This window comes from Colletotrichum fioriniae (genome assembly GCF_027942845.1).
Source record: "Colletotrichum fioriniae strain IMI 355084 chromosome Unknown scaffold_2, whole genome shotgun sequence".
NCBI lineage: Eukaryota > Fungi > Ascomycota > Sordariomycetes > Glomerellales > Glomerellaceae > Colletotrichum > Colletotrichum fioriniae.
In genome coordinates this window covers 1,576,853-1,587,206 of record NW_027076838.1, presented here as the reverse complement: position 1 = coordinate 1,587,206, position 10,354 = coordinate 1,576,853, and the positions used below count along the sequence as shown (strand labels likewise).

The following is a 10,354-nucleotide window of genomic DNA, read 5'->3' as shown; positions in this document are numbered from 1 at the left end:
AGGGTAAAGCTACCAGATCCTGGTGGGCTTTCGTAGCCAAAATCCTTCCGGAACTGGGGTAAGCCGACCAGATTACCGAGAGTGGTGGCATCGTAGCCGATGACAGCATTGGGTATAATGAACCAGGCAGCCCAGAACGCGGCTTGCTTATGCTGTTGAAATGCCTCGCGGACCGTCAACTCAGGGCCTAGAGAATTTGCTCCATGGCCTAGCGTTTTCTGATGATCGTGTGCATCGATAGCTGTTGGCGGAGCTAAAGAATCATGGGTGTCCTTTGCTTTTTGTGATGCTTTGGTTTCAGAGGAAACCATGGTAGTGGAGGTAGAGGGTTTGTAAAAGTTACCGTAGGTACAAATTGACTATTAGCTATCACGTTTCAAAATTTCAGTTGGATATTTCGTGGAGTATTAGTCAAATAGCAGTGAATTGACTGGACTTTTTGTGGTATTCATATGAATCAACAAGAGTAACAAAGGGTAAGTAGTGTTATGTTATTGCCTGTCAAGGAAGTTGTTAATCTCTTGTTTCCACATTAGGAAGTACTACACCCCTCACTTTTGCTATCTCCTTCACCTTTCGTCCGGCTTGGAAAATCAGGAGCACCAGGCACGTTCTCAGATTAGGACATGTTTGATCCTCTGGAGGGATTGTCCCAATTCTGGATGAGACGTAGTCGAATGACTTCCCTTCAATCAACGGGCGAGCGCCAGACTGGTGCTGTTGTGTAACATACTACTATCTCGAGGCAGTAGTGCTAGCGGTAATCAACGGAGCACTCGTCAAATCTAGTATACTAAGTTTGCGAAAGTACTAAAGTAAGATATTATATAATCCAGTCCTAGGACTCTATACCACTTTTGTCTATCAAATGTGCATTGCGAACTAATCAGATACAGCCCACACCGGCGTTTCCCCCATTCGTTCGTCGCGAGGAATGTCAGAGATCAGACGATCTGGGCTACCTAGTAGGGGCGGTATGGTTGGACAACCACCGACTCATTTCGAACCCCCACTCCCTCCCTTCCCCCTTCCCCATCTCAGACCATGGCATGTCGGAAGGTTCACAACAGTTGGGGACCGACGAGATAAACGGCTACCTCAACTGAAAAATCGTTTCATCTTCGACTTGGAGAAAAGCCCATTCGCCGCAATCAAATTGAAGGCTTTTGGCTTCTGTCCTTAACGATCACCTTCCCATTGGTCTCACTTAGCCAAGAGGCCAGCTATTGACACTTTGCCAAACAAAGTTGTCCCCCTCGACTTGTACCGATCTATCAGCAGCACCGGGGTTCGCTCATCAGACTACGGGAATTGTTGAGCGTTTGTTTGCTATATGCCACTGCATTTCCCGATGGTAGCTAGTACTCCTTCACATTTCAAACCTCCATTCACTAGGATAATGGTTTTGACAACATATTCGTTTTAGTTCTCAGTATTCAAAGGTATGGCCATGGATAAACGCCCCGGTACATGCAACCCAACCCAATCCTATGCCGAATGACAGCCTGATCCCGCGGAAATCCACACGGAGCACCACCGAGGAGGAGAACGTCATATACAAAAATAAGCCGCCAGCTTCGGAATTTAAACCTCGTCGTCTTCAATCATGCCGAGGACATCCAGCTCCGTCTTCACCAATCGCTCGAACTCCTCCCTGTCGATACCAGACGAACGAGCCAGCAGGAACAGACTGCGAATGCTTCTCGACACATGCTGCTTCACACCGAACTCATTCTGATCCTGCTTGCCCACGCTCTGCTCGAGCTTCTCGACCAAGCGGCTGCCGTTGCTGCTAGCGCTCGAAGCCGGGCGCGGGTGAAGCAGCACAGCAGCCCTGTCTTCATCAATCTGGCTGTGGATAGAGGGCGACCGCGGAGGTTCAGCCAGCGTCCACGATCCGTTTGTCTCGTTAAGACCCCGATCCGAGTTGTTCTGGCTCACGACAGCGCCGAGTCCCAGTGGAGGGGCCGTTTCGAAACCCTCAACCTCTTCGTCAGGGTCGTGAGCGTCCATTGCCGGTTGTACTGAATCATATTGGGCATAATACGCATCCTCTGCCGAGTCGGTTCGGAACTGACCCAGCTGCGACGCCTGTGGTACGTGCGGCGCTGGGGAACGCTTGACGGCTGCGGGGGACTCATTTGCTGGCGTGCGAGCAGGAGTTGCGTCGTATCTGTCCCAGTAGCCATCGTCCTCGTCGTCATCCGCCTCGGCAGCGTCGTTGTAGGCTGAGCTGGCTGGTGCCTTTGACGTCGTCGCCGTCTTTGACTTTTCGTCTGCATAGGCCTTTTCGGCCTCGGCGATGGTCGAATAGCCGCCAAAAGTTCCAAAGGGTGCCGCCTTGTCGGTGACGCTAACTTCGCCGATCCTCCAGCCGTCGCCGCCGCCATCCTTGTCGCCGACACAGTAGATTAATTGGAAGGTCAACTCAAGCTCCTCGAGAGCAACAAAGGCCTGCAGGGTCTCGAGATCGAGCCGTCTGTACCTCGTCTTCGCATCGTACTCCCAGTCTACCTCGACCTCGCCAGATACGGGATGGGGCTCTAGTCTGCCGCTCTGAACGATTTCGGCCAGGCGCGCCGCCTTGTCGGTGTCATATGCGAGGAGACGAAGCCATGGCTCGGTGCTGGCCTCTGAAAGAAGTTGGACTCTTTGCCTCAGGATAGGGCTGAGAAGAGGCAGGACGCCGATGGCGGGCTGTTTGGAGATGCTTGCTGGCACAAGAGCAGGCAGTAATGGGGCCAACAGGCCGCCGATGTTGGGCATTGGTGTGGTGGTTGAAGTCATGGTTGTGGTTGTGATACAGGTAAGGGTATGCTTTGCAGAAATATCGCTCCCTCGCGGCCACTCCTTGCCGAGCGGGATTTGTAAGATATTTGAGAGGGCGAGATGCCACTGGTCTACTCTGAGCGACTGTGGTGGTTGGTAGTGTGTATGTGTTGGCGATGGTAGGCACTCGTGACGATAGGTGTCACATGCAGCAGCGCTACTGGGTATGCTGGTATTGAGTTCAGCCTGACTTGAAATCTCTGTCTTTGTAGTTGGGTCTGGGCAGAGTGGTAAGTAAGTAAGCCTTGTAAGATGTGAGGTATGAGAGTATATACGGTGTAGAGAGGGGATCGCAGAAAGGAGGAAAAGTCGCGACTATTATGAGAAGCAGGTGTGAGAGGCGAGAGCGAGACGACAAAGTCTAAGGTATGGTCTCCGTCGAGTTACGCAGAGTCGGCGGCCCCACGCTCGATGGCTCCGTGGCTCCCCCTCTCCCGTCCCAAATCCCATGGAGCCAAGAGCCAACAGGTCTAGATCCACCTGGAAAAGGCTGGTGTCGACCTTCCTGGGTGACGGATACTGCTCAGTAGTGAGTTCGGTCGGGGGGCTGACCCCACAGTTGAGGGGAGGCAAGGGCGGGCAAGTCGCCAAGGCAGGCGGTTCTGGCCAATGCGGAGGCACATTGAAGCAGGTCAAAGGCAGCTACGACTCCGCCCAGGGCAGTCGTTTCGGACGGAGGGAAGTTGACCACTGACGGTCGACCCAATGCGACATGACTACTTCCCTGCCCGTACCTCTAGATGCCCTTGACAAAAGGCGAGCTGACCAATGACACGCTGCTGAGGTCTCTTGCACGTGTCAAGACTCTGTTCTGCTCAGTATGGTGTACCACTGCACTTAGATCTTTGGCAGACAATGGGATTTCCGGCTCCAACTTCCGTGTGTCCTTGCCTTCTCACCCACGTCTCGTCTCATTTCGGCGTGGCTTGTTTGGGGCTACCAGGTCTCACGGTTCTTTTTTTCTTACGTTGTGTTCCGTCTCTCGTTGCCGGCCCTGTCTCTGTTTCTGTCTCTTCCCAAAATATCCGTACGTGGTGGGAAAATACCCGGTATCGGTACCTTATTCTCAATTCTCGCGGCTTTCCCGGCGCCTCAAACCAGGAGCTGCCGAGCATTGACGAGACAAAGACATTTGTCAGGACTGCTTTCCCACATGGCATTCACTCAGTGACCACATTGCCATGTCTTTTCTAGACTTCTTCCTCATTTGCCTCTGTCATCACCATCACTGAGGCGTGCGTACCACAGTGACATGTGCAGCACAGGCCCCTGATTGAGGCGCTCCTGTAATTTCTTCTTCTTCTTCTGCTCTACCTTATCGTGTCCGATGTAGGTAATCACCAAAAGTGCTATGAGCGCAGGTCACCGGGGGTTCACCTACCATCATCACAAGACAGCGAGTCTGAGAACTCGAGATATGTCACTACATTCCTTCTCCCTCAGGCAAGTCTCGCAGCGAGTCCCGTGGGATAGCCAAGCCCCCCTCTCGTCTCTTCTTTTCTTCTGTTTTTTTCCGATCATAGGTATGTCATGTTGACATTGAACTTGCGTTTGCATATTGCATCTGTCCGTGGTTTTCCATCGCCGCTCGCTCTCTAAGAAGACTCTCGCCCGCTCTGTTCCGTTCGCACGGGTGAAGGGGACCAGACCCTGCGTGGCTATGCTGGCACGGCTAGCTAAGCTGCTTTTGGTGACTTTTCATCCATCTAACAAGACTCAATGCGAGGAAGGTGCCCCTGCTGCAGCCTGCAGCTTGCAGTCACGCCCACAGTGGAGCCAGGCCGCAGTAAACATCTCCCGAACTGCAATGGCCAAGTGGTAGAATCAAGAAGGTCCCGTCCTTGACAGCCCGCTATCGTCGAAATTGCGTCACACTGCTTAAAGTCTCCTAGTAATTCGGGGTCGGTTCCATTCAGGCAAGGTAAGGAAGCTGGGGGTGTTTGCGCGCGATAAGGCCAAGCAAACTTACCTGCCCGGACCTTAACTTCCACTAGTACTCGGAGCTACTTATCTTACGTACAAACAAAAAAATTCCACACGCGACCAACATCAACGGAAATTCCAGAAGAATAGCGACATCCAGCGAACAGACGTTAGAAGATTTGTTCAGTTTCCTCGCAATCCCGGAAGAAAATCATCAATCCTCTAACACGCTCACCATCAGTTGAGACCCCTCAGCCTCATTGCGGAAGCCTCAATTCCTGCTGTTTTAGCTTCCCGTCATCGCCACACAGAGAAACAAATCACGACGGACACCTCGCCGTACCATCTCGGATCGCGCCGCTTGGACGGACACCCACAGACGATACCAACCATCTGACCTTGACAAACCTCGCACACCCGGGCCCGAAGGCCACTCGTCCATCACCGAAAGTCAGAGGCAAGCGAGCAGCCGTCTGCCCGCTTTGCTTGTCTCTCTCTGTCATCCAGTCCTACTGCATCTTAGAGTTTCTGCGCCAGGTCCCACGAGGACACTACCGGATGCATGTCGCCCAGCGGCGAACGCCTCAAGGATGAGGTAAGGCTAGACCTAGATCTTTCCACGCCTGGCGTGACGGCCTCTCCGTACTGTCAAACAACGCAAAGTCACGTCACGATACTGACACATTGTTCGCGCCCAGGGCTCCCGTCTGCAGGTTGTAACGGCCGGCGCCACCGCCGGCTTGTTTGCTCGGTAAGACAAACCCACCGGTTGGAGGCTTAGTGATTCACGCTGACCATTGCCGCCTTATTCGCGATAGCTTTGTCATTGCCCCCCTCGATGTCGTCAAGATCCGCCTGCAGCTGCAGACGCACTCGCTCTCCGACCCTCTGTCGATCCGATCAGCCAGGGGCGGGCCCGTGTACAAGGGCACCCTGAACACCATGAGGCACATCATCGCCAACGAGGGCATTACTGGCCTATGGAAGGGCAACGTCCCCGCCGAAATGATGTACGTATGCTACTCGGCCGTCCAGTTCACGACGTACCGCACAACGGCGCAGTTCCTCAAGACCGCTTTCGACAACCGCCTACCGAACGCCGCCGAGTCCTTCATCGCCGGAGCCGCTGCCGGCGCGGCCGCCACGACTGCTACATATCCCCTCGACCTCCTACGTACTCGATTCGCGGCGCAGGGCAACGACCGGGTGTACACAAGCCTCCGACGCGCGGTGGCGGATATCTACCGGGACGAGGGCCCGCGCGGCTTCTTCCGCGGCCTCGGACCCGGCGTGGCGCAGATCGTCCCGTACATGGGCATCTTCTTCGCCCTGTACGAGGGCCTGCGGCTGCCGCTGGGCGATCTGCACCTGCCTTGGGGCGGCGGCGACGCCACGGCCGGCGTCGTGGCCAGCGTACTGTCCAAGACGGCCGTCTTCCCGCTCGACCTGGTGCGGAAGCGCATTCAAGTCCAGGGGCCGACGAGGGCACATTACGTGCACAAGAATATCCCCGAGTACCCCGGTGCGGTGCGCGCCATGCGCATCATTTTTGCGAAAGAGGGAGTTCGCGGGCTGTACCGGGGTCTCATGGTGAGTCTTATCAAGGCTGCGCCCGGGAGCGCGATCACGGTGTGGACGTATGAGAGGGTTTTGAGGGCGTTGCAGAGACTTGATGGTTCTGATGACCAGCGATTTTGAACTATTCTCATGGACGGGATAGAGAGTAAAGGAGACACCAAAAGTTGCGCGTGGGCGAAAAGAAAAACATGATACCCCTTTTTAGAGAACGGGAATGGGATAGAGTTCCCCTGTACAACATTCTGAAGGTTATAGATACATTCTTCACATATAGATAAGACGTAATACTTGAAAGGTGCTGCTGCTGCAACGCGGGATAAGCCGAGGCCATTAGAGCAAGTGTTTTACACGTTCCGGCTCCGTGAGAAGCTCCAAGATGTGACGCTTGCCTATTAGACTAAGAATTAGATCTAAGCAATCCCATTTGCGATAGCGTTGAACTTGTACTTCGCCGAATTACTATTTAAAGACGCAAAATGCGCCGGGGAAAATCCACAGGCCAAATTGGAAGCCAGTCTTGTATTCTACAGCGACCGAGGTCATTGCCAGGTATGCCGGGTATTCTTGACCGTATCTTCAGCCATAATAGTTCTCTTGTTAGTTTCAATAAATTCATATTGACTAATTACGCTGCTTACCGCCGCCTTTCCTCGGCTCTTACTAAGGCTGGCGGAATACTCTCCCGTCTCCGTCGGGAGACGGAGAGAGACGTGGGATGTATAGGGGTTAGTAAGTTGGCCAGATGAGACTGATTAAGGCCGACGAATCCTATCTCTTTAAGTCAACAAGAGGACACATGGCTACCCTTGTGTGCTTCTCCAAATGGAGGAAGGCCTCATGTGTATCGTCGTTGTGTTCTACATTCCGTAGAAGTGACTCCCTCAAATATGGACCAGACGACGGCTGCCCGGGGGAGGGGCCGACGGTGATACAGCAGGTGGTCTTCTCTCGTTCAATTCTATAATGTCCCTGTGCCCCCTTTCCCTGTCGGTGGTGACGTTGTGAGACGTCAAAGCTCTCATTGCGCAAGGTTTTCTTGCTATTGAATCGCTACTTATTCCGGATGTAAACCGGTAAGCAATATCGGCTGGTTTTATAAGATATCTTAATGCTTAGTATGTGATATAGTCTAAATACAGGTTCTATTGAACTAGTTGACTATCAAGTTAGTTTGAGAGTCGATAATTTATAGACCCTACGAATTTTATGTTAAGAAACAAATCTCTTGCGATAGAATGGCGTGCTGCCTTGAGGACAGTGTCAATGACTTTATGTGTTTCACTATTAAACTCCTTGGTTGAACTTCACTAAAAAAGTGAGTCTACGAGGGAACTCGAACTCAAGACCTTCAAAAAAGAAGAAGCCACCAGGGTCAATTTTCTTTGGGTTGAGGTCGGGAGTGGGCAGTCCCAACTATTAGGCCAAAGAGATCTCCTCATCCGATGGTGGCAGAGGAAGCGAATAACCAACCTGTAAACCATGGTCGGTGACTGACCGTATGAATATTCACGTCTATTGATACCAAAAAACTTTTTTGTATATTCATCCCACTAAGCAGGAGGGACCATTTTCTCATTACCTCTTTACTTCTCCAACGTCCCATTCTCCTTCAACCCAGCAACCTCACCCGCATTAACCCTATCCGCCCTTTCCGTACACTCCTCAATCACCCTCCAGAACATGGGGATATCCAGCCCGCGCGGGATCCTCACGCCCTCGCTCCCCGGCGGCAGGGCTTTCGCGACGGTTCGCCCCAGCTGCGACTTGCCCGCCTTGGCTTCTTCGAGGTCGCCCTCCGTAACGACGGTGAGCTCGAAGCGCTCGTGGTACTTTACGCAGTTGCCCTTTTTGGCGTCGTAGTCGTAAAAGGGGATCTCGTGCCGCGTGCCTGTGAGCACGGCGGCTACGGCGAGAGGGTCGTGGAGGGGTGGACCGGCTGTGATGCCGAAGACGTCGCTTTTGCCATCTGTGTTAGTACGTCTCGAGACGTTTATGACGGGACAGTGGGAGGGGGGAGAGTGTAAGTGAAGTGTGTGTGTGTGTATACACATACCTATACGTCTTGGCGAAGAACATGAGCAGCTCAACCAGCATCTGCCTCAGCGTCGTCTTCCCCTTACCCGTCTTCTCACCGCCGTGCGTGCCATACAGAAGCGCGTCCCGCACCTCCTCGGTAGCAAGAACCTGATGCGACAGATCCAACGGCACAAGCGTCGTCTTGGCCGCGAGCGCCTTGTTATGGAAGACAGCGGCGGCGGCCTCGGGGTCGATAATGATATTAAACTCAGCCCACGGCGTCCAGTTACCTACACGAGGTACGCCGTCCACGACACCGAGTACAATGTCGGTGAAGCCGTCGCCGATGGCGCCGCCCATAATGCTCAGGCCCTTGAGGTGCGCCACCAGATCCGGGTACTTGGCGAACAGCTCAGCGACGTTGGTGAGGGAGCCCGTGGCGACAAGCCAGGCTGTTCCGGCGGGCTGGGCGGAGAGGGCGGCGGCCATGGCGTCGATGGCGGGTACGGAGCGGTTTGCGTCTTTGGAGGGTTGGGGAAGGAGGTCGGTGCCGTCTAGGCCGGATTCGCCGTGGATGTCGGTGGCGGCTTGCATGGGCGGGCGGGACATTGGCTTTGCGGCGCCGACGTGGACGGGGATGTCATTGTGTTTGCCGATTGCTGTGAGGATTGAGGTGGCGTTATTTGTGGTTTTCCTGAGATTTTGGTTAGTATTGGGATTGAGTGATCACGAGATGTGTAAGAGATGCGGGATGCGGTTTGATGTACACTCACTCGAGGGGGGCGTTTCCGAAGACGGTTGAGAGGCCTAGCAGCTTTATTGTTGGGTGGTAGGCTGCTAGGAGGATGGCAAAGGTGTCCTGTGAGGCTGATGAGTACTGGCTTGAAGGGATTCGGTGATAGTTTGCTGGAGTATGTGCAATTCTTCACCCATTTCTGAGTGAAACGGAACATCACATGGGGGGCAGGATGAGTGACACATCACGAAGTTTAGGACAACAACTCACATCATGGCCGGGATCACAATCCAGCCAGACCGGCACCGGTGTTTCGGGCAAATCGAGGTCAACCATGGTAGCTCAGGCAAATAGTTGTTGAGGATCTGAGATATGTGCGTGTGGTTTGTGGCTTATCACGACAAGACAGTGAAAATCGCACAAAAAATGATGAAAATGATACTCTGTACGGATACGTGAGTTTTTGGTGTTCCCTCGGCAAGATGAGCAGACCACGGACGTTGTCGCCGGTGCCGTGGGGTTGCGCTTTTACTTTACAAGCCCGTGTCTGGTGCCCACTCTCGGTGGATAAGACCAAACCAAACGAGCACGGGGTGGTGGAATGGAGTAGAACACTGCGTAGTGTAAGGTAAGGAAGGCACTCTGGGGCTCCAAGGATGGGGGCGGGGGAGCCGGCCGGTCTACAGCGGGTTTGCGGACTGCGGAATTGTTGGTGACGATTTGACAGGCACAGAGAGGAAAACAGGAGGTCAATTTTAGGTAACAACTTCAAGGTTGTACCTTTCCACACAACGTTTGGCCAGTCCCGTCAAGACTATGATGTCTGCTCTGTTTCGGCTTCCTCGTCTAGGTAATCTCAGTGGCCAGGAGTGAAGCTTTGCGGTTCCATAGTCCTTGGATGAATCTTGCGCAAAATAAAGTCCACTGGGCTTTTCTTACCTCACAAGCTCACTTCATAGGACGAAATTACTCTTGGGGCGGGGAGGCAAGCACCGTGGGCGGAGTCGGGCGGTCTCTGATAAGTGAGGCGGTGCCCTCCGAGCGCCGCTGCAACGACTGCTCCTCCATCCAATCCGGCCTGCGCCCGTTTCGGAAGGTCCAGCAGACACACACAACATCCACACCCTACAAACAACTTCCCGTGCTTGCCGGGTAGCTGGTATTCTAGGAAGCTAGAACCTAGCTCAGTCACCATCGATCTTGACTGTCTCGATGTCAGGCTGTCTTTCTTGAGCTCAGGCGCCTTGAGGATACTTCGCAGTGAGGCCCCTG

General features: G+C 53.6%; 3 protein-coding genes across 3 annotated transcripts; 1 reads left to right on the top strand and 2 right to left on the bottom strand.

The window, feature by feature from the left end:
* Positions 1–1,584: 1,584 nt before the first annotated feature.
* Positions 1,585–2,787, bottom strand: N0V96_002249 (uncharacterized protein; the record flags this gene model as incomplete). The annotated part of the gene is made up of 1 exon (XM_053187710.2): positions 1,585–2,787. One exon carries the CDS (start codon positions 2,785–2,787, stop codon positions 1,585–1,587), a length of 1,203 nt encoding a protein of 400 aa, XP_053055214.1.
* A 2,527-nt stretch (positions 2,788–5,314) lies between these two features.
* On the top strand, positions 5,315–6,450 carry TPC1 (mitochondrial thiamine pyrophosphate transporter; the record flags this gene model as incomplete). The annotated part of the gene is made up of 3 exons (XM_053187711.1): positions 5,315–5,347; positions 5,451–5,503; positions 5,571–6,450. 3 exons carry the CDS (start codon positions 5,315–5,317, stop codon positions 6,448–6,450), a joined length of 966 nt encoding a protein of 321 aa, XP_053055215.1.
* A 1,463-nt stretch (positions 6,451–7,913) lies between these two features.
* On the bottom strand, positions 7,914–9,418 carry URH1 (Uridine nucleosidase 1; the record flags this gene model as incomplete). The annotated part of the gene is made up of 4 exons (XM_053187712.2): positions 7,914–8,286; positions 8,384–9,040; positions 9,120–9,205; positions 9,353–9,418. The coding sequence occupies 4 exons, from the start codon at positions 9,416–9,418 to the stop codon at positions 7,914–7,916; spliced, it is 1,182 nt and encodes a 393-aa protein (XP_053055216.2).
* Positions 9,419–10,354: the final 936 nt, after the last annotated feature.